This window comes from Porites lutea, chromosome 8 (assembly GCF_958299795.1).
Source record: "Porites lutea chromosome 8, jaPorLute2.1, whole genome shotgun sequence".
NCBI classification, from domain to species: domain Eukaryota; kingdom Metazoa; phylum Cnidaria; class Anthozoa; order Scleractinia; family Poritidae; genus Porites; species Porites lutea.
Window position 1 is genome coordinate 30,823,708 of NC_133208.1, and position 26,715 is coordinate 30,850,422.

At 37.8% G+C, this 26,715-nt stretch overlaps 2 protein-coding genes across 2 annotated transcripts; both read left to right on the plus strand.

Moving 5' to 3' along the window:
- The first annotated feature begins 413 nt into the window (after nt 1–413).
- LOC140945533 (uncharacterized) lies at nt 414–7,061 on the plus strand. Its single transcript, XM_073394546.1, has 7 exons — nt 414–756; nt 1,015–1,062; nt 2,657–2,868; nt 2,988–3,077; nt 3,921–4,254; nt 5,864–6,160; nt 6,715–7,061. Exons 1-7 carry the CDS (start codon nt 414–416, stop codon nt 7,059–7,061), a joined length of 1,671 nt encoding a protein of 556 aa, XP_073250647.1.
- A 9,573-nt stretch (nt 7,062–16,634) lies between these two features.
- LOC140946156 (melatonin receptor type 1B-B-like) lies at nt 16,635–18,672 on the plus strand. Its single transcript, XM_073395239.1, has one exon. The coding sequence runs from the start codon at nt 16,708–16,710 to the stop codon at nt 17,743–17,745; it is 1,038 nt and encodes a 345-aa protein (XP_073251340.1). The 5' UTR covers nt 16,635–16,707; the 3' UTR covers nt 17,746–18,672.
- Nucleotides 18,673–26,715: the final 8,043 nt, after the last annotated feature.

The following is a 26,715-nucleotide window of genomic DNA, read 5'->3' on the forward strand; positions in this document are numbered from 1 at the left end:
ATAATGATGTCGGGGGAAATTGAGAATTTGTGATATTCACTCCCATTAATGACTACAAAGGAAACAAAAAAACTGACAATTGTCATTATGAAATAATGGAACTCTTTTCGCAGCTAAGACGTGTCTAATTTATAGCAAGATTTTTGTTCAATATAACGGAACGGGCCAAACCATTTTGTTTTGCGGTCAAAATACGCGTATATAAGGAAAAACAAAACAAAACAAGAAAATTTTTCTGTTTTACACAGTTCAAGGACCTTTATTTCTTTAAATTAGTTAAATATTTAGTCATATCTTATTCAGACATTAGATTTATTTTTACAAGTGCAATAAAAAAAAAAAAAAAAAAAAACTTGTTTATTGAATTTAGGGAAGAAGCTACACATATGTGTAGTAAACGTCACAGAGCTACCATGCAGTTGTCCATCTTTCTCATCATGATTGGTATGTCTGTGGTTGTCGATGGTGATGCTCCAAAGGGACTTCATTTTGTTGGTGTTGGTTATAACCTCCTGGAAGGGAACCCTGAAGGAGGAGATGTGACAAATGGGGGTGTCGATCCAGGACTTCTTTTCACAAGAAAGATCTTTAAGCTTACCTGGAACACGAACAAGAAGTCGATGGACAATAGGTTCAGTGTGCCAGATCAAGTGACCTTTGCACCTCGTTCATCCTGTGTCACAACCAACAAGAAAGAAGTGTTTTCCGGTTCTAAGAGTTATCAAGAAAAACTGAACGCCGATGTCCAAGTTAGCGGTAAGCGGAAAAAGAGAGTGTAAAGATTTCAATCTGAGCGTTCACACGCTGATTCTATGTTAAGAAACGACTATACTGTCACATGTAAAACCTTTTACAGTTATAGTTAGGCAGATGCTGCGCTCAAAACTCTCTTGAGGAAATATCGCTTTTACAACATCTCTTGTGACTACTTTTATAAGTGATTCTTACTTAATATATTAATTGCCAAAGCTGTGATTTTTTTAACTGGTTTTATTCTCTTAAATTTCTGTGTAGGTAACTACGGCGGCGGTTTGCTGAGTGTCGCTTTTTCGCTAAGTTCAAGTAAGAGTCACTTGTGTTTAACTTCTCATTTACTTTTACGAATCCAGTTGGATTGTTGTTATATAGAAGGTTTTGTGTGAGTCATAAACTTACTGAAGAAATGAAGGTGTGAATGGACATCTATTGATTTAGGGGTTGGCAATTGTAGTCTTGCTGGGTAAATTATATATTATTAAAATTTAATTTTTTCTCCCCTTAATAAATCAGCCATGAAAATCTTTAAGTTCAAATCCTGACCAGTGTATGGGTTTCTGTGTTCTATGAACTTAAAAATTTTTATTTTATCTACTACTTTTGGTTTGTAGATTGGAATATCTGCACCTTTAAAACTACTAAACGTACGTTAAGTCTGACACTTACCAGTGTTCGGACTGAATTCGGACTTCATAAAATTCATTATAAGATCTCGGAGCCACATTTATCTGGAACATTGTTTATTTTAGCATTCTAAAAATTTAAAATAATAATAATGATAATAATAATAATTTGCTCAGATGTTGTTCATTTTAACTAAGCATAAAGAAAAATCCTATAGAATTGTTGTTATATAGAAGGTTTTGTGTGAGTCATAAACTTGTCCGAGTGCAAGATTTAAGGCTATAAACTAGAAGGGAAAGAAGTTGGAAAATAATGGTAATAGGACTTGTTGGAATCGACTTCGGTCTTTAATCACAAATAAGTGATAAACAAACCGTCGACCGCGTAAGTCCCGAGTGTGACTACAGAGAAAATAAAAGGACGACACGAAATTCTGTTATCAATTAAGCATAGCTGTGACGAAATTTGTGATATATATATATATATATATATATATATATATATATATATATCTATTTTTTTTTACAACGAAAGCAAAAGATCCTCCGAGACTTAGCTTCCAAGTGCTTGCACTTTTTGGCATGACAAGCCGTACTTTAGATCGTCCTATCACGTGTTGTGCTATTAATCCTGAAATCAGGGTTGCAAATAGCCAATTGGATTACAGAATTTTGTTATAGTGATGATTATGGTAGAAATTTCACTTCTTGCACTCTTTGGCTGCATAGGAAAGTCTGTGATACAGTTGAACCTCCACTGAGCGGCCACCCTCGAGGTACCGGTAAGTGGCCGCTTCCTGGAGTTTGGCCGCCCAATAGAGGTTTGTTATAAATTATCATATTAATCTTTATCAGAAACATCACTGTATTTTGATACAAACGCGCGACGGGAGCAGCATTACTAAATATATCCACAATCGGTCGTCAAGTTCCATCTCGAACTGTATTTCCTTCATCATATTTTTGAAATGAAGCCAAAATAAGTGCATTAAACGCTTGATGGCCGCTTAATAGAGGTGACGAAAATGGGAGAACAGTCGTTGGGACGGCCAAAGGTCACGGGCCGCGGCCACTTTTCTAAAGTTATTTCGGGACTCTTGATTATTGGTCGCTTAATAGAAGGTGGTCTCTTAATAGTTTAGGTAGCCGCCTAATGGAGGTTCAAAAAATTGCAAAAATACACTTTCATTACATCCTTTTGATATTAGCTCAGACATAGTTACTGTCCAATGATCCAGTTTTTCTTTGTATACTGATGCATTGCACTCAATATATAGGATTCGAAAAGATGAAGAAGGAGACATCCGAATATCACAATGTGTTCTATGAGGATAAACATGTCTGCAATAAGGGACGCGCACGCTACCAGTTGGATTTAGCTCCAGTAAAGAAGTTCCCCGTGTCAGCGGACTTTGCTGCTACAGTATGCGCTTTACCAGGAAGCTACAACGAAAAAGCATACTTTAATTTCTTAGAAGACTGGGGAACGGTAAATTTGTTCAAATGTTATTAGTCCGCTTTGTAGTCGGAATCGACGTCATTTTGCAGTGTTAGTGGCATAATTGTTTCTGTCTTTCCTTTTTTCCCATGCTGTGTTTGTTTTTTCAGCACATTGTAGTCGAAGTAGACTTGGGGGAGAAAACAACCGAACGCTTTAAAAGTTCAAAAGCAGAATTCACCAAATACGCAATGATGAATGTAAGTTTAAGAAATATCCCTTACGAAGAGCCTTTAAAACATTTTTTCTCTCTTCCTCTAGATTTGTCGCTTTTGATTTAGTTCGATAAGGTAATTGAACCTCAGTACTTATTGAATTGAGTTGTTTCGCTTTTTTCAATTGCCAGTATGTTGGATTTTTTTGGTGTTTGTTTTTGACTTCGTTTTCTTCAGTAGTTACGTTAATAGTTAGTCGTCACCGTGAAACCTATTCAGCTTTTGAAATTTTCTTTAAGACCTCTCCCAAACTTCGCGGGTTTTACGTCTACAAATCATTGACGACGTTCATTATGCATAACATCTCATCTTTTCAGAGAATTTTTTACAGACATAATATAACGTTTTCAGATCCTGGATTACACCATGTTGAGAACCTCATCGACTAAAAGTCTTTGTAGATAAACGTAGATAATATTTCGTGAAACCTTTAGGTATTTGTGTACATCACATGATGAACTATCCTTCGGAAATAAGCTTTATTAGTAAAATCCAACCAGTGGTCTATTATCAATGCTGCGTTCTGATTGGTTGAGCTACTACTAGGCTATATGTTATAGCCTACTAGTAGCGAAAAGGGCGCGCTTTTTGGCCGCAAAAAAAGGATTAAAGTCTAGCTTTAAGTAGCTAAAAATTTTTTATTCTCGATATTTTTGACCAACTAGTTGGATTTTACTGAAACAATTATTCCTCTCGCCCTCATGGCCTCTGAGTCAATAGCCCATTCGGCCTTCGGCCTCACGGGCTATTGACTCAGAGCCCATTCAGGCTGGAGGAAAAATTGTTAAATATTTTTACGATCCCAATATATTTTATTCCTTTTTTTAGTCGCAAAATTCGGTATCTGTGTCTGGAAGTTACATGGGATTTAGCGCTTCCTTAAAAGTCGATGTTAACGCGTTCAAAGAGTCGATGTCAAAGGACTCCAAATTTGGGGAGCACAAGGTGGTATTCAAGTCTGGAGGACCAAACATGCCTGAGCCCATTGGACTTAAACTGGTGCCAATTGCTGAAGCTTTTGATCCCGCTTTTTACTCCGTCTTGGATCAACAGAAGTCCGCACGATGCGTTAATTCTAATTCTCTGCTCAAAGCGCGCAGGACGGCGGTCATAAGAGCATTAAAGGAATATCCTCGCCTTAAGAAAACCGTTAAACCTCTAGGTACGAGTCTACAGGCCTTTTTACCGATACGGCAGCCATATTGAATTAATTTGATTTAAGGAGTATCATAGGATGCCCAAGGGGTATAAGGACACTTCGTTTGTATTTTCGAGCGCTTTTCGGGACATTTTTTCTTAAAGTTTTCTTAGAATAAGATTGTAATGGGAAAAAAAGGTCCTTGTGCCGTGTTTGGATGTAATAATGATTGCCTTTTTCCCGAGAAATATACAGTGGAAGACCATATTTCTAATACTAAACTAGAAAAAGGCGATCATTATTAGATCCAAACACGGCAAAAGGATGTTTTTCCCATTACAATCTTATTCTAAGAAAACTTTAAGAAAACACGTCTCGAAAAGCGCTTGAAAATACCATAGTTAATTGAGTGGAATGGTTATGAAACCCGTCAGACTCCTTTGTTATATGTTTTTGTGGACCTGAAAGTGCACAACGTTCAAAAGAATTCCTATCATTTTGATTGCATTGACCAATAAAAACGTTGGATTAATTTATTCCGTAACAATTCGCCAACAGAAAACAAAGGATTGTGCACTTTCCGGGTGCTTCCAACATAAACTGCAGCAATGTTGTTTTTATCATTGATGTTTGCCGCTTTTCATAACCAGTCTCCTCTAATAACTATGAAAATACAAATGAAATGTGCTCATGCCCCCTGGGCATCCTATAATAGTCCTTAAATCGAAGTAATTCAATATGGCCGCCGTATCGGTAAAAGGGTCTATTATGAAGGAAGTGAAAAATAAATAGCATCAGAATAATATGAATAAAGTTAAGAACGTTACTGTTTTGTCAGAAAATCTGGCAAAATCTTAAGTGATAATTGAAAGGGAATCTCCATGCTTTCAGGAAAGCTGAAGAAACGCGTAAAACATTATTGATCTGGGACCTATTTGCATGGAGGTGGGGGACCCCAGATGGGGAGGTAACCCGTTTAGGTGGGGTAGCCCTCCTGTCCATATTATCTCCCATATGGTCGCCCCGTTTATCATGTTAACCCGATCAATTTGAATTGGGAGATTATATAGAGAGGAAGGTTACCACACCTAAGTGGGTTACCTGACTTACCTCTTTGTAAACAGGCCCTTACTGTTGTGGAATGGCAATGGCGTGAGCAATGGCGAGCAATAGGTAGATTTTTCGAAGACTAACAAAGATTACGGGTGAATTCCTAAGCCCTAAAGTGCATGTTAAGTACCAGTAAGTAAGTAAGTAAGTAAGTAAGTAAGTAAGTAAGTAAGTAAGTAAGTAAGTAAGTAAGTAAGTAAGTAAGTAAGTAAGTAATAACTTTATTTAACGAGGGTAAAGACATTGATTACTGGTCACCCAGTAGTTTTCATAATGGCCCTCGTACAATTAAAGTAATAAAATGTATCGATTAATTAATTAACTGCCTATATAATCTACCAACTAAAATTACATAATGAACTGCTATTAATGCAATATTGCTTAATTGACTACTAATGAAACTAAAAGGTTTTACAAATCTTAAAATGATCAAGAAAAGAAATCATACTCAAGAAAAGGAATCACCACTCAGAACTAAAAACAAAAAGTATTTACTCAGTGTTTGACGGTATCTTATAATTAGATCCCGAGGTGCGGATTCCTCTAACCTGGCCTAAGGGTACATACGGTCTTCCCATGCCTAAGTCGGGATGCCCCAAGGGATCAAACTTCCAATGGCACGCGGGATATCGCAGTCACGATACTGAAGATACTCGTGGAAACAACAAGTGGTCATCTCCATTTGATTTGGCTGGTCCATACTACAGAAGAGATATGACCCAAAAGTTTTGCATGAAGACAAAAGACAAAGCTTCTGATTACAATCTTCCCTGGCCAAGAGGGCAATACTGTATTCTCAAGAAAGGAGAATGTCCTGAAGGTTTGTGTTATTTGTGACTCTTTTTTTGGTTTGTTCAAGCCAATTTGAAATAAGAATAGGCAGTCAGCTAGACTGTCTAGTTATTTTTTATCGATCGTCAGTTTGTTAATTGACCAAAAAATCGACCAGTCATGTCAATAAATCGATTTTGATGCCATCAATTGACAAAAAACTTTGACTCTGAAGATGACTACTGCACTTTTTGTCGAAAATCAGTCAGCTGACTCACGATAGATTTATCTAGACATAATCTACCTAGTTACGAGATTCAGTTTGGCAAATGATAATGATGATGACGATGACGATGACGATGACGATGACGATGACGATGACGATGACGATGACGATGACGATGACGATGACGATGACGATGACGATGAATAATAATAACAATGCTATAATTACAATACCATGAAGTAAACAAAGCGTCTTAAAATGGCGACTGCAGTAAGAAATAGAAGGGCCAGGCTTAAGATGGATCCGTATGGATCTCAATAACCTTCTGGTGGAACAAAACAAATCCTTTTAATGTATAATTTATTGGTCACATACAGGTTTTACAGAAGGACACATAAAATGGGATGACGAAGATCTTAACAACAAGAATAGATATGGAGGTCAGGTTCCAGATGGCCGTTATGATAGAAACACCGTTCTCTACTACTGCTGCCGAGCAGATGGGCACGCCACAAATCCCATAATTCTTCCCACTGACTCCCCATTCGTCTTGCTGAAATCTAACACTCACTTGTGCCAGCATGTGCGAGGAATGAAGGTTAGAAGTGAGTGGTTCCAATGGGACTGTGAAGATTCAAGACCTTCAAATGGAGGTGGTGGGTTCAGACCACGCTCCCACGTGGGCAAAAATGTCGCAGTTGATTATTGTTATTATTATCGTTGATTAAACAGCGATTTTCTGGATTTAAACGTGCCATCTAATATGTAAATGGCATGATATCTCTTAGGGCAGTTGCTGTAAAGTAGCTCTCAGAAGAAAAATAAATAAAATCTTTATTCAGGTGGAACTGTTGCTCTGTTGCATCTATGAATTAATCCATCCAACGTGAGTCGTGACATACGAATCGTGACTGAGTGAGACCGTAACTTATAATTTAACGAAAAAATAAATAGCAACAACAACAGCAAAAATATAAACAACTATGCTTTGATAGATTGTGCTCGTTAAAGGTGCATAATATATATGCTACAAGCAGCGCTCTTATATTTTTAAAATCAAGGCAATAATTATGCTAATTTCTGTAAATTATGCTGAATTAAGCAAAAAAAAAAAAATGCAGAAGAAAGAAATCTACGTTTTTCTTTAAATTTGATAATAACAATAATAATAATAATAATAATAATAATAATAATAATAATAATAAAAACACCACAATAACTATGCAGCAAACAAGTAAATGGCAAACAAATTTGCCCTACTTACAAATAGTGCATGATTTATCATAAATTACCTGGCTATCGCTGTCTTCAGTCTTAAAGTATTTGCAATATGAATGTTAGGAAAGAAAACCAGTTTAAACAATAAAACTTTCTGACAACTATAAAAACTCAAACAATTATTGTAAAACAGCCAGCATGCGGACGCCAATCTACGGCGCTGACCAAAAGGATTGCAGGTCTGGGAACGAGAATGATGCCATCTTTTCCGGGTAACGATGCTAGTTATGTTGTAAAAAGACTTCTTGGTTAATTCCATTCCAGGTCCCGTGAATTTGTGTATACGTGAGCAGGCAAAAAATAATTTGGTTACCTGAATTTGCCTACACATTACAACCTCATGCCAATTTAAGTATGTATTTCAGAAATGGGCATAACCGCTGGATTGTGTACCCTGAAGGCCCAATTTATTCCTTCGGACATTCCCTTTGAGAGTACTCATTTTGACTCGGTTAAAATAAGGTGAGATTTTATGGCGAAAGACTCAGAAGCGAATTCAAAAGAATGGAACAATGGCTTAATTATGCTGTCCTGGGCCACGACGGTATATACGTATCCTTTTGCTCTAAAGTGTCAATGTGAACTGACCATACGTAGCAGTTTTAGCGGTTCTCATACATTCTCTCTAACGGCCAGCCCTAAAATTGGGCCTGATCCAAACTCATTCACGTTTGTGCTCGTTACGGCCAGATTTTGGCCGTAACGCTGATTGGCTGTTAGAACAATGCCACAAGATCTGATTGGCTGTCGGAAACGCCGGAAGTTGAAAGCGTTTATTCCTCGCGTGGTTGTTTTCGTGAATGATCCGTCGTCGGCAGAGAGAAGGATCGATTTTGCTGTCTTTTCTATTGTTTTATGGTCTTATGGTAGGAAAATATGCCTTAATATGTGCCATGGAAATTCAGAAAATTCATATGGTTGTACATATATTCTCTGGATTTGCTTTATTTACGAAACTAATGTGAGTGTATCGCGGAGTTGAATCCCTCTGCAAGTTTTTGACCGCTAACAAGGTGCCTTTTGATTAACAGATAAAAGCTATTTTTTAAGTCAGCCAGACTGCAATTTTCCCACGCGTGAAAAATTTGCATACTAGTAAAACAAGCAACGGAAGTAATTCTGATTGGCTGATTCGGCAAATGTCAATCAATCAAAAAAGTGGGCGGCAGACGTTTCATAGAAGGTTTGTTTCAGGCTCTCTTTTCGTTTCGCCATGCCCGCCGGAATGTAATTTTCCAAGCGAAACGAAAATAGAGCCTGATCTCAGGTTAGACCACACGCGGTTATTTCGGGCCCTGCAGTCACGTAACTAAAATGCAATGTTTCGTTTAACACACAAAAAAACTGAAAGTTGAGCGAAAACGTAAAAAAGTGAAATTACACTCCAATAAATCTTTGTCATTCTTTAAATACGTTCACCGCTTCCGTTGATTACATTTTGAAGCGAGTTTTTCGCTCGAGATTGCAGAGCGCAGTTTTTGATTATCGAATGAATAAAAAGTACTAATAAATACCTTCCACAGAAAAGGTTTAAACGCGAAATTATTTTCAAGCCAAAGGAGTATCGAATAAATTAATACTACTGGAGATCAGGTATGTATAAGCTTTAATCAACTTCACATTTATCTGGCTTGTCTACTTTGTAATAAGGTGCGTGACCGAAAATATGTTACCGCAACCAGAGTTCGCCGCTACGCTTAGAAGACTTGTAAGCAATCCCGCAATGCCGCAAAAACCAAACAGGCAAGTCCAAGTATTTAATGGCGAAATTTGATACTCATCAAGTAACAATGGCGAGTAAAAAATCAATCAAGCAACAAAATTTGAAACAAAAGAAAGATATCGCACCTAAATCAAAGGAATTCCGCTCGTGAATTCTTCGGAGGGTAATCGACAATGACAAGAACAATAGCCTAAATATATGAATACTTGATGACCCCAAAATTTGGGGTACACACTTAAATCGGGGTGAGGTTGTGAACACTTCTCTCGGGCCAAATTAGATCGGTTGCATGCTAAGATTAAAGGGGCTGTGTCACGGCAGTCCAGTTCATTTTCTTTAATTTTGCCAATTACTCGCCCTCAATCGCTATGGAACTTAAAGTAAGCAAAGAAAATTACAGGTAAATGACAAAATCATGGATCCGAGACAAACAAATATGTCTCCTGAGCATTAATTTTGAAGTTGCAAGCAGCAGGGATCAACTTTGAAAAACTGTTAGGCTGAACAGTGTTTAAATACCCTAATTTTAATCCGTTTCAATCTTCTTCAGTTTTGCCCATCTGTGATATCTGTTGTTTCTGTTGTGTTATTTTAACGTTCCTTTAATGTTTTAAGCGGTAATTTTTACGTTTCTCTTAATTTAACTGGCATAATTTGTAATCACCTAACTTGGCTGAATTTCTTGACACAACTCCTTTAATAAATGCCATTTTTGTGGCAAGAGTGCAACTTCTGCTGGCGGTACTTTTTTTCCTGAAAATATATCAGAATTATGCCTGTAATCATGAATTATGTCGAGTTAACTTGAGCTAGCACAAACTATCAAAGCCTATAAATAACAACAAAAGTAATTAGGAAGCTCACATACGGCAAAAGACAATCATTTTGTGCTTTCCGCTGTATGAAATGATCAAGTTTTTTCCCTTTAAAACTCAGGGCGCCTGGGGAAAAAAAAATGTTTTGTTTGTGCTCTTGCCTAGATTACTTTCTAAACTTTAGACTGAGTCGAGTGGGACCATGGAAATGAAACTCACACTCGCGTCTGTCATTTCATTTATTTAGTTCATTTCATTTTTACTTGAACTATAATGAATATTCCATGCTACTAAAATGTTAATGATGCCAACAATACAGGATCGCTACGCCAAAAAAAAGTTATAAACATAATTCGGTGCTGATGTATAGACTTCAAATTAATTGTTAACCATCGGTTACCAGGTTATTTTACAACTGTTCATTATCATTTCTCATTTTGTATGCATTTGGCATTAAACACCTAGACAAAATATCAGCTAGTCAAAGATGCTGCGTTATGATTGGCGAAGAAAGTTAATTGTCTGCTAGATAATGTTTACTGATTATGGGAAGCGATCACCATTACCGAGTCACCGCAGTCAATTTGAAATAAACTCGACACAGTTCACAGAAAGGATAGAGACAAAAGATTTCAACAGTAAGGATCACATTTTTTATCGGTAGGTACTGACAAATATAGTAAGTATGTATACCATTGAACTCGAGAATATTTTCAAATGTAAATGAAAGTCAAATGGGTGAATGAGAAATTACACATGTCGTAAAATTACTGTTCACTCATCACTATTGAGCAAAGATGACCACCCTTAAAATGGCCTCTTAAAGCATCAAAAATGTTTTTGAATGTAATAAGGAAAATATCTTCAAAACTGGATGAAAAGTATATATCACTTTTGAAAATAGCCTCTTTTAAAGGGGTTATGTTTTCGAGGTTTAGAAGAAAACGTAGTCATTTTGTGAGTAGAAACAGCTGCTTATGTTGCCGAACCTGCAAATGTATGCAAAGACAAAAAAAAAGAGAGTTAAAAAGTGAACAAAAAATGATAATAATAATAATGACACTAACAACATTTAAAAAGCCGAAATTATTTTTGAGAGACCAACTTCTATTAATAGCGGTTGCAATAAGACCTAAATGACGAAGCATACTAGAAAGGAGGCTATCCAAAACTTCTAGATCTTCCTATATTTATATCTATTATTTTTGGTTTGTTTGTCTTATGTCTTAAATCCACAGTATATCATTAGTAAATGTCCTTTTATTTTCTCAGCTGATATATACGCCCTCAAAAGTTCCTGTTCATCAAAATTCAACCCTTTGGTCCCTTACTAAAGTGCATTCTGACCCTGGCATTATTTTTCATCTGCAATGGGTGGGGGTGGTATCACGCAAACGTTTCTATATTACAAAAGGCTTTTGCATTAATTGGCTACAATGTCAAAACCTCAGTTTAATGACATTATATATTTTTTATGTTCGTTTTAAAAAGGTGGAGACAGTTTCAAAGTGCATTAAGCCATAAAGGGTATACTCTTCGCGCTAAAAGACGGGAGGATAACGACTTGAAGCTTCGCAATGTTAATTTATAATTTAAAGATGACCTATGTTTCATTATGTAACAGCCATTATTGTCGAGCTTACGTAGGGTTTTACCTTACGCTATATAATGTACGTGCAACTTTGTTTTACAAGCTTCATTAAGTATGACACTAAAAAAAGTAAAGGATCTTGCATCTTATTCTTCATGTGATATCTGACAAGTGATCTTGTCAATATCTGACAAGAGATGCTAACAAAAGGAGGGGCTTACTTGTTAACTAGAACTACAAGTATTGATTACACGCATAAAACCGTAAAACACAATACTTTTCGTTTTAGTACAGTCGGTTATATAACAATATAACTAAAAAGGCGATCGCGGTCCAATATGGTCTTGACATCTTCAGCTTCTGACATGAACCTGTTATTATATATCTTGCCAAAACAAATTGTCAAGTTGCTTAAAACAGATGAATGACCACTTTAACTAAGAGCTGCCTAAGAGACAAATTACCGCTAAACCCAAACATAGCCGGTGTCCGCTAAAGTAAACTTAGCCTTTTAGCTAACTTAAATCCTGGCGGTTATCGGCTTAAACAGAAAGGTCAGTAAGGCAGAGCAATTTTTTTTGTCGGATTTTAGATATAAATAAGGATTCTCTTAATTTCTCTCTACCTAACCATTTTACTGCCTTCAGAGTGAATGATGGACTATGGTATATTAAATGCGGCTCTTAAACTCTAAAGTCTTTGGACGCTATGAGCATTCCAAAAAAAAAAAAAACAACCAAACAAATAAAACAAAAAAGAAACTTTGGCAACGCAGTGTTCTTCCAGTGTTTTTTTCTATAAGACTCTCACCTCGCACTCATTGACTGTCACTTTAGCTATGAAAAAGCTGATCAACTGCCTCAAGAGGAAATAATACATTACTTTCACTGGCAATTGTGGACATTTACATTGAAGTGTCTAATCGTGAATTCACAGACTTCTTATAAGAGAGCAAATCGTCCGTACTTTAAGCCCCACATATCTGTAAATTCATTTTTACAGACATTTTAATATACAGTCTTTTTATACCTTTATTTCTTGAATGTTTATGAAATGACTGTAAATTTCAGCTTCGGCGACAATGTGTTTGGCGCAGAATTGACCTAAAACAGTTATATCTTCGTGACATAGCTTCTTTAAGCTGCTACTTTTTACTTGTAATTATTTCCTGAATTAACCATCGGACGTACAGGGGGGGGGGGGGGGGGGGGGAGAATGCGAATTTGGGGTTGAAATATGTTTTTTCAAGTTCTTTCAACAATAAATATAAGTCTTGTGGCTAAAATCATGCTGAGTGCTTATTTATGTGGTGTTTTTCATGTAAAGGACAAAAAAATTACATTTCGCTCAGTTTTAACCTAACTTGCAATTTTTGGTAAAATCTAAGATGGTGGCCAAGATGGCGGCCATTATTGGTGACGCTACAGGGATCCTGCAGCAACACCACCCCTAAAATATACCTGACCTTGTTAAGAAGATCAAAGGCTTTCCACTGAAGGTAAAATCGTTTCAAAATACTGCAACATATCAAAAACTCGGGAGTGGGGTTCCATCCAACCCCCCCCCCCCTCCCCCCAATCATCTTCATTGATCATTCATGTGACACTCTGTGTTAATCAAAATGTTCCCATCAACGATGGAAAAAATTGTGAAAAGGTTCCACTAGGAACAAAACTTTCTACGGCAACGGTTCGGCTTTGACGGTGGCCAGGCAGATTTTGTTTAACCAGGTTCAAACACATAGCTTCCTGTGTTTTCATGCATAATATTAAAATTAAACAAAAAAGCTTGCTTCAAAAGACCGTTAGAGACTAGCGTAATTACGGTCTCATCGGATAACTTTAAATGTTCCAGATTCAGCATTCTCCCTAAGTCTATATTATCGTTAATTAACGATGCACAGTTGTAGCAATATCAGCAAGACAAATGGTCGGATAAGACAAGTTGCTCTTAACACGGAACTTGTCAAGAATTATCAATATTCTTTTCGACATGTAGCTTGAAATTCTATTCAACACAGCTCAGCAGGCTTGAATAACGAACAAACACGCGACCAATTAACATAACACGCAATCGCACAAAGCGTTAAGAAACTTTTAGCTGTACTCGAATCTACTCACGTCCAAACACTCTAAGTCTTGAAGATGAATTAGAAATCTATCATGCATGACAACGATGAAGAACGCTTTTTGTTAAATACATATATATTTTCCGTACGTGATTCATTATCTTTTAACCATCATCGTTTTCATTATTGTTAAAATATCATATGATAATTTGAAATGATCCCCCGCAAGTAAATATTCGTGCTCATTTAACAACCGATCGATCAGTCCTCTTTTCAATAATTTTCGTGTCAGTTGCGCAAGTCTGTATAAGTAGTGTAAACCTGATTTTACAATTCTTCAGATTAAAACATAAACAGTTATCAACAACAGCACACTTGCAGTCCTTTGGATAATAAATCACTATTGCTATTCAGTAGCAGGAGACCATTTACAGCTATTAAAAACGGTATGTACACATTCAACTTTTGCTGGTTAAATTAAGGGGTTGACCTAGATTGGTGGTAGAAAAATTCGCTCTTCTCATAGGAATATGAAAAGAAGACATCTACAAGTGAATTTCTATTAAAAATGCGACGGGACTTTAGATTATTAGCAAGGCATGTCCGAAAAACTAGCATTACCTCAAACCACCAGCAGGGAATTACGCAGTAGTTTTTATTCAGATCTAGATAAATACTGACATAACAATAACACATTTCGTTTCCTCTTATAACTATGGTTAAAGGCCTCCACTAGCTAAAAAGTAAACTACATGCAGTTTATGGAAATACATTGTATTTTCTCACACGAAAATAATTCAAAGAATAAATATAAATCAATGTATTTATGAAAATAAAGGAATTAACGAGATATTTCAACGAAATTTTCCTTTGGTGGCATACCAATTATCTAGTATTTTCCTTGAAAATAATGAATACTTAATCTTTGGCTTAGCTTTCTCAAACGAGAACAAAACTACAAATTTAGACAGTGTCCGGCAGGGGTATTTTGCAGAACGCTGAATGTCCAATGTGGAATGCCGAATGACTCTGAGTTTACTGATTAGGGTTAGGAAACTGAATGAATCAGGTTCCACTTATAGGGTCATTATACTGGGAAAACTCAACTTAAATTGTATTCACTCAGTTTTCTGACCCTAATCACCAAACTTCACAGCCATTCGGCGTTCGGCAAAATACTCCTGCTGGGGGGTGTCGATAGACGGCTTTCAAATTTGAAATTTGGCCTCCACCTAAAAACTCGAGAAAGATAGCTGCGGAGTACTGATACGAAAATCACCTCTTAAATTCCTTTTCTGATCAGATGGACGTCTTGATAAGATTCGTCCGTAAAAACAGCTCAGTAGTCCAAGGACAACAACTACTCAAAGGACTTCGATTTCTACTTTTTAGCCGAGCTGAATTGTTTGTACGTGATATTGCTGTAGATGAATTTTGAGGTAGATAAATAATTACCCCTGAGCCCGTGTTCTATTCAAACATCCTGACATCTCAGGAAAAGCAAAGTTCTCCCTTAAGAGAAAATTATTAAATACAGCTATGATGTAGGAATAGAGTTTCCAAAAGCTGTGTTCAATTTATTTCTTTATTCCCATTAGAGATTTTGTAGAGTACGACACATCATGCACCAGACATAACATTTATTTTTGCAAGGACACACAATGCAAATTTCGCCATCCGCTATCAAAATTATGAACAAATACGTCATTTAGAAATATTTCGCACAGTAAATTGTGAACGAAAGAAGTAAGAGATTCAATGCATTATTTACAAAATCGCAAGGAGAGTAAACTTGGAATGGTCGCCATTTTGTCTTCTTCCGGAACTAGTTCGCTCATGTCACGTTTAGTGCTGGCAATTTCCTCGAAAAGCGACAGGTTCATTAGTTTTAGGATCATGCAGGAAAAGAAAAGAAGAACATTGTAAAAGGAGAAACAGTTGGTAATATGATATGTAATTTTCACTATCATAAAACAACTCAAAAAAAGAAAAAAAACTAAAACGAACAATCATTTACAGAAGAAAGAAGCTACTGACACAATGCACATTCAACACAAATTTAGATACAGTGAACTCTTTCTTAACAGAAACCACTATAAAACGCACATCTCGGTGAAAGGGACACCTTACGCGTTGGCCCGTACCTTTCTTTGCTCCCTCTCTTTTACTGTCTGTAAGACAGACATCACTTTTTTAGACGGACACTTAGTGCCGGTTCCAATATTATCCGCCTGCGAAAATAGTGTCTTGGTAATATAATGCCTATTTTTCTCCTTAGTCCCATTGTAATTCATACCATACACATTTATGCAAACTAAAATAAATGTTAAATGAAGGTGCTTTGACGCAAGATAAATCATAAAAAGTTGTAAAACAGCATTTGTAATAAAATGGTGGGTGCAGTATATTACAATAGTGCTTTCAATTTCAGCGCGCCATTTTTTTTTTTTTCCCCTTTCGATAGTTCCGATACATAATTTATTGTATTTTGTTTACAATATTCAAAAACAAAAGAAATAAACCGCTTATTTATCATACAGCAGCTCTAAACCTTGTATTCTACAATACAGATTTTATGGCACATCATGTCTGACATCTGCCTCCTTAAATCTTAAATTTCTGTCAAGATTTGCTTCTTTATCAATTTAAAAAACTGCCAAATTGCAAGATTTGTGTAATTAGAACAGGACAATAATTAGAATCTGTTAGCTGCAAGTCAACATTGGCAAAAAAAGAAAAACTTGTTGACGGGCGCAAATACAAATTATTACATAATGACGCACGCACGCACTTTATAATATCTGCACTGCTATTGCCAGCGTACTCACAATCCTGCTTGCTTGCTTTTTCTTTTTATGTAGGTAACTGAGCGTTTACTGCAACGGTGGTGAAGTGATGTCGTCATTATCATTGGGGCATAGAGATGCTGGAATTGTCGCCCTTGAATCTACCAGTTTGATTATCCTGAATGTGGTGTCTTTATTGGGGAATACAGCGATATGCCTGGCGGTGTATCGCAACAAGCAACTCAGGACCATAACCAATCTTTACATTATAGCCTTAGCCATTTGTGACCTCACATCTGCTGTAATTGTGATGCCGTCTTCCTCAGTAGTGCTGGTCAAGGGAGAATGGATCTTTGGGGATGTCTTCTGCAACTTACAAGGTTTCTTCGTGGTTATGAACATTTATGCATCCCCATGTCTAATGACACTCACAGCCATCAATCGCTATGTAAGAATTTGCAGAACAGGCATTTATCACAAGCTCTTCTCGAAACGTAAGAGCATGTTATGGATATTTGCAGTGTACGCTACGGTGACCGCGTATATTGTGACCCAAGTTTTGGTCGGTAACCAGAAAATTCAATTCGTCTCAGGTTATGCTGTCTGCTCCACAACGCATCTTGGAGAAACCGCTAAACTAATTCATTATAGCATTATTGTGCCTGCATTCGTGGTCGGTCCAATCATTCTAACCACCCTTTGTTATTACAAAGTTTTCCGTTGCATAAGACGCCACAACAAGGACCTCGCCACATCCCTCAGAACCGGAAGTAGTGCTGCACTGAGCATATCGCGCCGTGAGTTAAGAGTCAGTATTTCCCTATTCGTGGTGGTTATTGTCTTCGCATTCTGTTGGATACCCCTCTGGATCCTGGCTCTACTGTTCCGATTTCAGCTGGTTGACAGTCTTTCGAGGCATGTTACCTTGTTTATTATGTTTTTGGTGTTTATCTCGTCAACCGTTAACCCGTTTATTTATGCAGGCATGAACACATCATTCCGGAGAGAATTTGGTCGGATTGCCAATTTTTGCTCACCACCATCTGAACAGGAATCAAGCTCGTTTCAACTGGGGCAGCTGAAGAAAACCACTGACGAGGAACAGCGAAATAAATCAGTATGCTCAGAGGAACTAAATGCAGTGTAACGAAGGCCTTGCCCAACAGGCCTCAGGCATTTTGAACTCAAAAGCAAAGACGTTTGTAAATACAACAATAGTCCAGTTTCGAACTTAGATGTACATGTATGATGACATTGAGTAACAGAGAACTATATATAGTATATAATACATTATTTCCTGCTTTTGTTTTTGATTTTTTTTGTTGTTGCAATTATTGTTTGTTTTCCCATGTCACTTTCAATAAGGTTGATATTGTTTCATGAATAAGCGAGGGAGTTTCAGCTAGAAATTTCCAATTTTTTAAAAGCAAAACTTGTATAATTCAATTAACCTTACGGGGAAATGTGCTAAACATCCTCATATTTCTGCACAATTATGGACATCGCCCCTTGTAAGGGAATCCGAATTTTCAGAATCCGGAATTTTTGCTTGTGGAGTCCGGAATCCGGAAAAAAATTTTGCTTATGGAATCCGGAACAGGCAGGGTCTTGAAATCCAGAATACAGCATAAGGAATCCGAAATTCCACTTATCTAACGATTGGAATCCAGAATCAAAGTTCTACAGACAACACTTGGAATCGAATGCCTGGAACCTGGAATCCGGAATTAGTAGCGTGGAATCCAGAAACTAAGACCGTCCTGGACTCCCTTAGTTACATGGGGCGATGGACAGATTCAAGCGAAATTTATGTATACGAGAATAAGTTCGGAACATTAATCTTGCTCGTCTTTCCATAGCCAGAGGGGATCCGCTCTCAAAATAACATATCAATCTTTTCTTGTATGGGTGGTCCTCGCTGTCGCGCTTCGCCCCTGACTATCAGGAACGGAGGTAAGGAAACTTTCTGGTCAAGGTAAAGTTCAGAAAGTCCTGAAATACTGCGTTTTTCAAGTCTTCACTATGATGAGTTCACCATGTCAAGTGATTCTCTATGGGCCAGCTTATAGACATATAGACAGTAATAATAATGGACAAATAAAAGAAGAAATCTATTGTTAAGTTAAATTTGGAGCCGGTTATGTGCCTTTATCTTATCCAAAAACCTTGTCAAAACGTCGCAAAGAAATGATTGGTCGGGAACAATTCACTCCACCAGCTATGGGTTTTGCAGAGAGCTGGTGCTCTTTAGCCCGTGTCGAAAAGTTCTGTTCAACAGTGTTCAATACATGCCGCTAAATTTCCAACAAACGAAAATAATCTGTTCAGTTCCAAAAAGTTGACAATTCGCTTGTCCATGGCGGCTTCAACTAGTGTCGAGTACCGATGTTCTGATTTACGTTGATGTTATCTCCAACAAACAGTCTATTTTTTCCAGTCAGATCCGAACGCCGTCATTCCCAAAATATTGGCCTGCTCGATCTCCAACTATACGTTAAAGGGCTCAGATCTGATAAACTTTCGCACAAACACGATTCAAATAAACATCAATCCAAAGCATTTTTAATCTGCGACCACAGATCAGATAAGACCAGATCTGCGACGCACATAAACAAAACATACCTGGTTTGATTGATGTATCGATTGCTATTTAATCAACACTACCAGCACCGCACCAATGAGAAGCTGCGTTCGTGGGCGAATGCAGCTTTTTTTTTTTGTGGGGTTTGCTGCGGCAAGCGTTTCCTTCTCTACCCTCCCCCTCCCCCGTTATTCTTGTTTTTGCTCTCTTCCCAGCTTTCTCGACGAACTCGCGGAAACGCTTGCTACGCAGGCTACTCATCATAAGGCGAGTAAATCTCAAGAAGTCCGCTTAGGATCTGAGAAAGCTTGCCGGGATTCTTGGAAATTCCCGGAAATTCTCGAAATTTTTTTTTTTCCAAGTTGCCTCTTAAAGCAGAATTTTCGAGGATAGGCCTAGTTCACACCACAGGTAGCCCAAGCTCGAAATATGAGCATCGGCGACCGTCGGCATTCGAAATATTAGGATTTATACGGGAAAAAAAACATGTCGTTTTTGTAACCTACGAAAATGAAAGGATTTCATTAAAAAAAAAAAAAAAAAAAACAGCTTACCTTACTTGAAATGTGTGTTACGTCTCTCCTGTGTGGTCCACGGGGACGATTTATGGCCGTTTTATGGGGTTTTTTTGTAGACGGTTTTCTCTTTATATAAAGGTTTACTAAGGTTGGGCACTCCAGCGAAGCGACCAGACTGACCCACCGAAGGAAAGCGGCCGTAAATTCGCTCCAACTGCTCCAATCGCCTCCAAATTCTCCCTAGGTAACACACGATAGTTCTCCTTTCCATTCGTTATCTTGCTTCAAGATGCCTTTGCACAGAGAGCGAATCAAAGGTCGCAGATCTCTTCAACGTTTCCCGTCTGAAGTTATCGACTAAACCTCGGCTTGAACTGCGCGTTACCGTTGAAAGATAGCGACACGGCCCAGCAACGACCGTTTTCGGGGAAATATCTGTTCCGAGCCCTCTAGACGTGACGGCCTGATACTCAAATTACTCACCCTCGGGTTGGGGGACAGTCTCTTGCTCCCGTTGTTTTCTTTCTCGGTTATTGATGTCAACGGGAGCAACAGACTGTCTCCCACCCCAAGTGTGAGCCCGCTGAAACTAGACCTAGATTCAGTTTTCCTGAGTCGAGAGTTGCTTTTCCAAGATACAATCAGCTAAGCTAAACACCGACGAAACATTATTAATGGCTGGCGCAGAATATTTTGGCGAAACCGCAGTTCAAACACGTGATCACATACCTGTCAACACCATGCAGAAATTACACAATCACACACTCTCGCAGCACTGATAAGACTATCTACAACCCCGCATAATCTTCTCACGTTTAACATAAGCGAAATATCATCGAATACCTCGGAAAAACTCAGCTTATTGCCAGAAAAATACCTCTGGACTTTTCCCTTACACTCGTCGTATTCAAATTCCCGGATGTAGAGTCACACGGTCGGCGGATCTCCTTAGCCTTGTTTTCACACCAGAAAAAAATAAAATAAAAATAAAAATAATAAAAATAACGACGTCTCGGCCCGGGTCAAAGTTCACCTGCAATTTTGCTCTCACCTAATTCATTTGACACCTAAGAGCCTGTTCCCGAGGCCAAAGACTTAGTGGTCACCTTAAAAAAGTGAACAATATCGTACCTTTCTGTCTCAGCCCGGATCAGCCGGGTGATTGATCCATTTAGCCAAATCAAACGAGAATATAATACGATATTGGACGATGTAGACTCTGCGAATCGTAATAACTTTGTCCCATCTCAGAGGTTTACATGATGCTCTCCGGTAAACTTTACTCAATGCAAAGTGACCAAAATATAAAACTAAACTGCTAAACGGCACCGAAACCAGCTTTAGGCACCCGCTGATCAGTCAAACTGATAACCGGTCACTTGTGTTAAAGAAAGAATTGTGGGTAGGGGAAAAAAAAAGTACAAACGGGAAGGGGGGTAAGATAATAATTCTGTCTACACCCACTTCTACACAAATCATATACCTAACCACAAAACAAGCCAAAAAAAAAAAAAAAAAAAAACGACATAATAATAATAATAATAATAATAATAATAATAATAATAATAATAATAATAATAATAAAATGTAAGTACAAAGAGCTAGAACTAGAAATACAGAGAATGTGGCATATGAAAACCGTAGTGATCCCTGTGGTTGTTGGTGCGCTTGGTACAGTGAAGAAGGGTATGGTAGAAAACATCAAGAAAGTATCAGAGAGAGCTAGTATGACAGAGATTCAAAAGATCTGCATGCTGGGATCTGCACGAATCCTTAGAAAGGTGCTCAATGTATGAACAGAATGATTGACTTGAGTGACTGACGCTCTAGGTGCATGGTTTGCGCCCGGCTGATGCGCAAAAAGAACACCAGCAAAGACTGTGATAATAGAGATAATAATAATGATAATAATAATAATAATAATAATAATAATAATAATAATAATAATAATAATAATAATAATAATAATATTTATAGAGGGAGCGCAACTCGCCAAGGCGGTTTTCAGTGGGGCCCTCATGACATAAGCAAACAACACAGTAAACAACAGCTAACCGTGTAGAATCTCCAGAACCGGCCACTGCTTTCATGTAGATCTACATCTAAAAAAGAGCCTGGAATTAAATAATGAATAAAAGTTGTCAACAAGGGTCTTACCTATTTTCGTTGTGTTGAAAACAACGCTTAAACAACTCTCTCGTTTTCTTCAAAGGGGATATAACTTATAATTCCCCGAGTTAATTAAATCTTTCAGTGCGCGCAGCGATCCCGTGGTGAAACCTAGATTGTGGTTTAAGCACTGAGTACTGCCTGAGAGCGTCTCGAAAGAGTTTGGTAAGTTACGCTGCCTTTTTAAAATCGTTACAAAGGTACAATTACTTCTGCACACTGCCTGGACACGTAGAGTTTGTTTTTCTCGCGAAACAGAATGTCTATGGACCGTCATTTGAAGAGGGACAGATCTGCAAATCGAAGTCAGGCAGTTACAGCGACCATCAGATGCGAGGCTTACGACTAGGTCAAATGTAAGTTAGGGCACTGATTTTTCCGTCGCCTTTTCTTGTAAGCTGTAAGTGAAATCCCTTGCAAAAAATTTTGATAGAGAAGTATACTTCCAGTATTCTCAGAGTATATGGTATCAGGAATTACTGATGATAAGTATACTTCCAGTATACCCCTAATGTACTGCATGAATTGCAGTACACTCTAAGTATAATTTGAAGGGAATAGTTAGAGTATACTTTTGATGTAGGAGTGCTTTTCTTTCTTTTGCAGTATGAAATAAGTATACTTCAAATCTACTACAACAATATAACTGACACTGCTTTATTTAAAGTACTATTCTTCCTTCTTTTGCAGTGGGAAATAAGTATACTTCAAATGTACTGCAGCAGTATAAATGACCATTAAAAGGCATTATATTGTACTAGCTACTGCTCTTTCTTAATGGAAACATTTATAACATGTAACTGTAATTTAAAATAAATTGTGCAAAACGCCTCAAAACGGATGTAAGTTAAAAGTATCAGTTCCCTTCAATGTCAATTAAAAAGCAAATTCAGTTTAGTCCTTCTCGATTCTATTAGCAAGTCTGCAAATGAAATTATTTGGACCATCTCAAAATTTGATAGAAACACACATAAGAAACTATCGGCCCCTAGATTACTTGCATGCATTCCTGCATGCATCGAAGCTTAAGTTTAAATCAAAAAGAGCAAGAAAAGTTGTGAAGTGTAATTAAAATGACCAAAATACAGCCGTGCGTTCTCACTTTAACGTACTTTTTTTCTTCCATTCGGCATGCATTGAGCTTCTGCTTCCGTAATAACGACAGGTAAATATCGATGAACGGAGAGTGACTTCGATCTTCACTTGCGAACTCAAGCTATGTACAAAGCTCAAGCAGTTTCCTTTACTCTGACCTCAGTTCAGATCTCAAGCTTGTCCCTCACATATTGTTAATTAACTTGACCGGTGAAAAAAAAAAAAAAATCTCAAAGATCTAGATCGATCCGAACGTTCAAAACCAAGATGGCCGCACTCGGACGGGACGATGAAAGACTGGATCCTAGCACCCGTGTTTTGACGGTTTTGGCGCGAATTTCTGAACGCGGCTGCCAAACTCTCTTCATTCGTTCAATCACAACAAAGATAGAGATGACGTGTATCCATTGAAGTGCAGTTGCAGAGAACAAGAACATGACTTTTATTTTTTCCTAAGCTTTCGTACATCGATTTGTAATCCTTTTCTTCGATGATTTCATTTTAATAATGGGAGACTGGCTGAAAAGGTAAGTGCTGTCCTTTCCTTTCGATAAATGGGTATTTTTTCACTCTTTTGTAAAAAGATGTCGATGCTTGTGAGGTTTACAAAGGAACTACATTTTAGTTTCTTCTCCCGATCTGCTTCTTCTCATTTTTCTTTACTAAAACGGTCGTGCGTTCAATTGAAGTTGAGCTATTAGGCTTAATTGTTTTAAACAACAATAAAGCAGCACAGTGCTTGTGTTTAAGTTCCATAATACAGGACTGACAGAAAATTCCTTTTTCATATTTACTGTCCTACATGTTGTTTAGTGTTTTCATAGCTCGATCTCAGAGCGAGTAAGGCATAATATTTAATAATCACAAAACTTGGACTGAAATAACCTTGGATTAAAATTTAATCAGAATTAATTGTTGGAACTGAGCACAGAATTTTAACGTTTTTGGTGCCCTGGCTTTTAGGCATGGAAGATACGGGACTTCCAAAGCAAATAAATGGACTGGCAGAGATGAGCAGCTGACAGTCTGTAGAGCAGAGCAGCTTAGTGTACGTACTGACAGTGGCTTCAGCAACAGATGAGTTGTTTGTCAAACTACTGTAAGTAACATTACATTTGACATTGGCAGATGACACAGGATTTGTTAAACTTTACTATGGCAGCGGTTAAATTGATTAATAAAAATATATTTTCAAATGCATTAAACTGCACTTAAGTTCAATATTTGTCTGGCTGTATTTCTGGTAAAATTTAGCAGCACAATCCTGAAGCAATGTTCCCTGCATTTTAATAAGACTCAAACATACAAAATTTCTTTGTTGTCAAAGTTATACTGTATCTTGGAGAATACTTCAATATTTATTTCAAGTCATTGTTACAATTTTTAACAAGAATAAAGCATATTTTGTCAATAATTGGTTATTAAAAAAAGGGACATGTTTCTCGCATGTGAGGTTCATGCAAGGTTTTACTTGTGATGAAAATTAATATATTTGATGGGAACAGGGGATCATATAAAAAGAAGCTAAAAAATGGGACTGCGACATGCAGTAAGTAACTATGTAAATTAAGCCTCTAATGATACTTCAAGTATACTCAACACTAACTTAATTCCTACCAAAAATATACTTTTTGTATACTTTTTGCAGTATACTTTGATTACATAATATGTATACATCAAGTATACTATAAAATGGTAAGGGATGTTGAAGCATTCGCCCTACGTGAATGAAATTTGGCTTTACGCTATTTCGAAGAGTACTAACAATATAACAACATATTTAATAGACGTCAATCCGCGTTGGTCACGCAGTAACGCCGGTGAAGTTGTCACGTCGCCTATCACGTCTCACATAAGTTTTAGAAATCAAGCTTCGGGTTCCAAATTGAATCATATTTAAATGTTTCCTATTTCGTGTTGATGGTTTCGTCATATGAAGAAGAAATACCCGAACTTCTGCCTAAAGAAGAAATAAAAGCAAGAAATTGAAAATCAAGAAAGGCAAAAATATCACTCAACAGGCGACAAATCCTATTTGAAGAATGTCTGCTAAACAATTCATCCCTCGTTGGCCAATATGACAGGGAAATCCTTCTCCTAGGAGGAATACGCGACCGATGCTGTTTATCTTCCCGTCGGCTCTCCGTTCCTCCTGTCGATGTCCAACAGTGAGTCATTTTCATCAGTAAGACCAGGGAATGAGGGTGAGAAACAAGTATTGCATCTAGAACTACATGTTTACTAGATAGCCATCCTGATAATTAATATTACTTCGTGCGCGCATCCATGCATTGGCGGGAATATCAATAGTCCTGGGCTTCTCCAGTCACTGAATCACGCTTCCCGGCTTAATGCATCGGTCAAATCGAAGCTTCAACATGCCCCCCCCCCCCCGGGCATACCCCGGGCATTTGACACCTTTGCCGTCCCGGGGAGGAGGGAATTTGATTATCAGAGTCTTCCAGGGGGTGGGGAATTTGATCCCCATGCTTTAGGGGTGGGGAATTTGAACTGCACCCTCGATTTCATGTAAAATCTTTTGCGTGGTGAGCTATCACGGGGGACGCGGTGTTAGAGGATTTTCGTGGAAAAGATTGTGCCTTTGTGGCCAATTGGTTACAAGGAGAGGGCTTAAACAAGCTTTGTGCCGTATTTGAAGTATTTAAATTTTAAAATTTTTAATTGGATGCAGGCTTTGAATGTATGAATGTATTTTATTGTTGTGTTTACAATGAAATACAATACCTATACCGGCGATAAAATAAAATAAAAAGCTCAGTTCAACTACTTTGACCGATTGCAAGTATGTTCATTAATAAGGTGAGCAATGATGCATGTCAGTGAAATGGTCATGATGTAGTAATCTCAATAGGTGGGATCTTTTTTTATAGAACGCTTTGTATGTTGCATAATGAAGAAAAGCTGAGCATTCAGTGACCTTGTAGCAGCGATTTCCGCCGCTTTGCACGAGACGTTTGTTCGTAGTAAATACGCTAACAGTGTTTCTCAGTTTTTGTTATATTTATAAAAATTTTGTTCGACAACTGAAGGCGTTTCCACCATCCTTCTGTCATTTTTGTGCCTGTGAAATGTCCCCGGGGTGGGCGCATTTGATCACCTGAATGGACCCTAGTGTGGGGCATTTGAACGGCATTTTGACCCGGGTAGGGGGGAATTTGAACAATAATTTTCAAAAAAGTCAAATGGCCGGGGGGTTGCCCGGGGGGGGGGGGGGCATGTTGAAGCTTCGATTTGACCGATACATAAAGTGTATATGACAGGTTTTTTTGGTGTGTGTTTTTAATTCTTAAATATATGTAGAATATGTATCCGAATTTTAAACTCGTCATAAAACTTGAAAATCTATTTCTCGCGTTCAAAACACAAGGAAAAATGTCTGTGGTATAGCGCCGCCAAATATTTACAAGTTCGACGTAGAATGATTTGCAAGGAGGTTGCTGAAGGCCGCACACTAACCAGTAGAGTCTACTGGTTAGTGTGAGTGCGCGAGGTCCCGAGTTCGATCCCCGGCGACATTTATACTTTCTGGTTCAAACTTCTCTCTTCAACTTTCTGTGTAGCTTTTTCTAGCTTTAAATACCCTTAAAACAGAGTATGACGGAGAAACGGGGCGGGGCAACGTCGACCCCTCAAGTTTATCAGTTATTACTGCCACGAGTTATCAACGTAAAATATGGTTGCTTTACATTTTTACCTTTACGAGTCAGCAATAGTTTTCATTGACTAATAATGA

Excerpts from the sequence above, each read along its gene's own strand:
- LOC140946156 (XM_073395239.1), top strand. The coding sequence starts at position 16,708 with ATGTCGTCATTATCATTGGGGCATAGAGATGCTGGAATTGTCGCCCTT.
- LOC140945533 (XM_073394546.1), top strand. The coding sequence starts at position 414 with ATGCAGTTGTCCATCTTTCTCATCATGATTGGTATGTCTGTGGTTGTC. Across the intron at positions 757-1,014 it reads CGCCGATGTCCAAGTTAGCG|GTAACTACGGCGGCGGTTTG; the intron begins GTAAGCGGAAAA and ends ATTTCTGTGTAG. Across the intron at positions 1,063-2,656 it reads CGCTTTTTCGCTAAGTTCAA|GATTCGAAAAGATGAAGAAG; the intron begins GTAAGAGTCACT and ends CTCAATATATAG.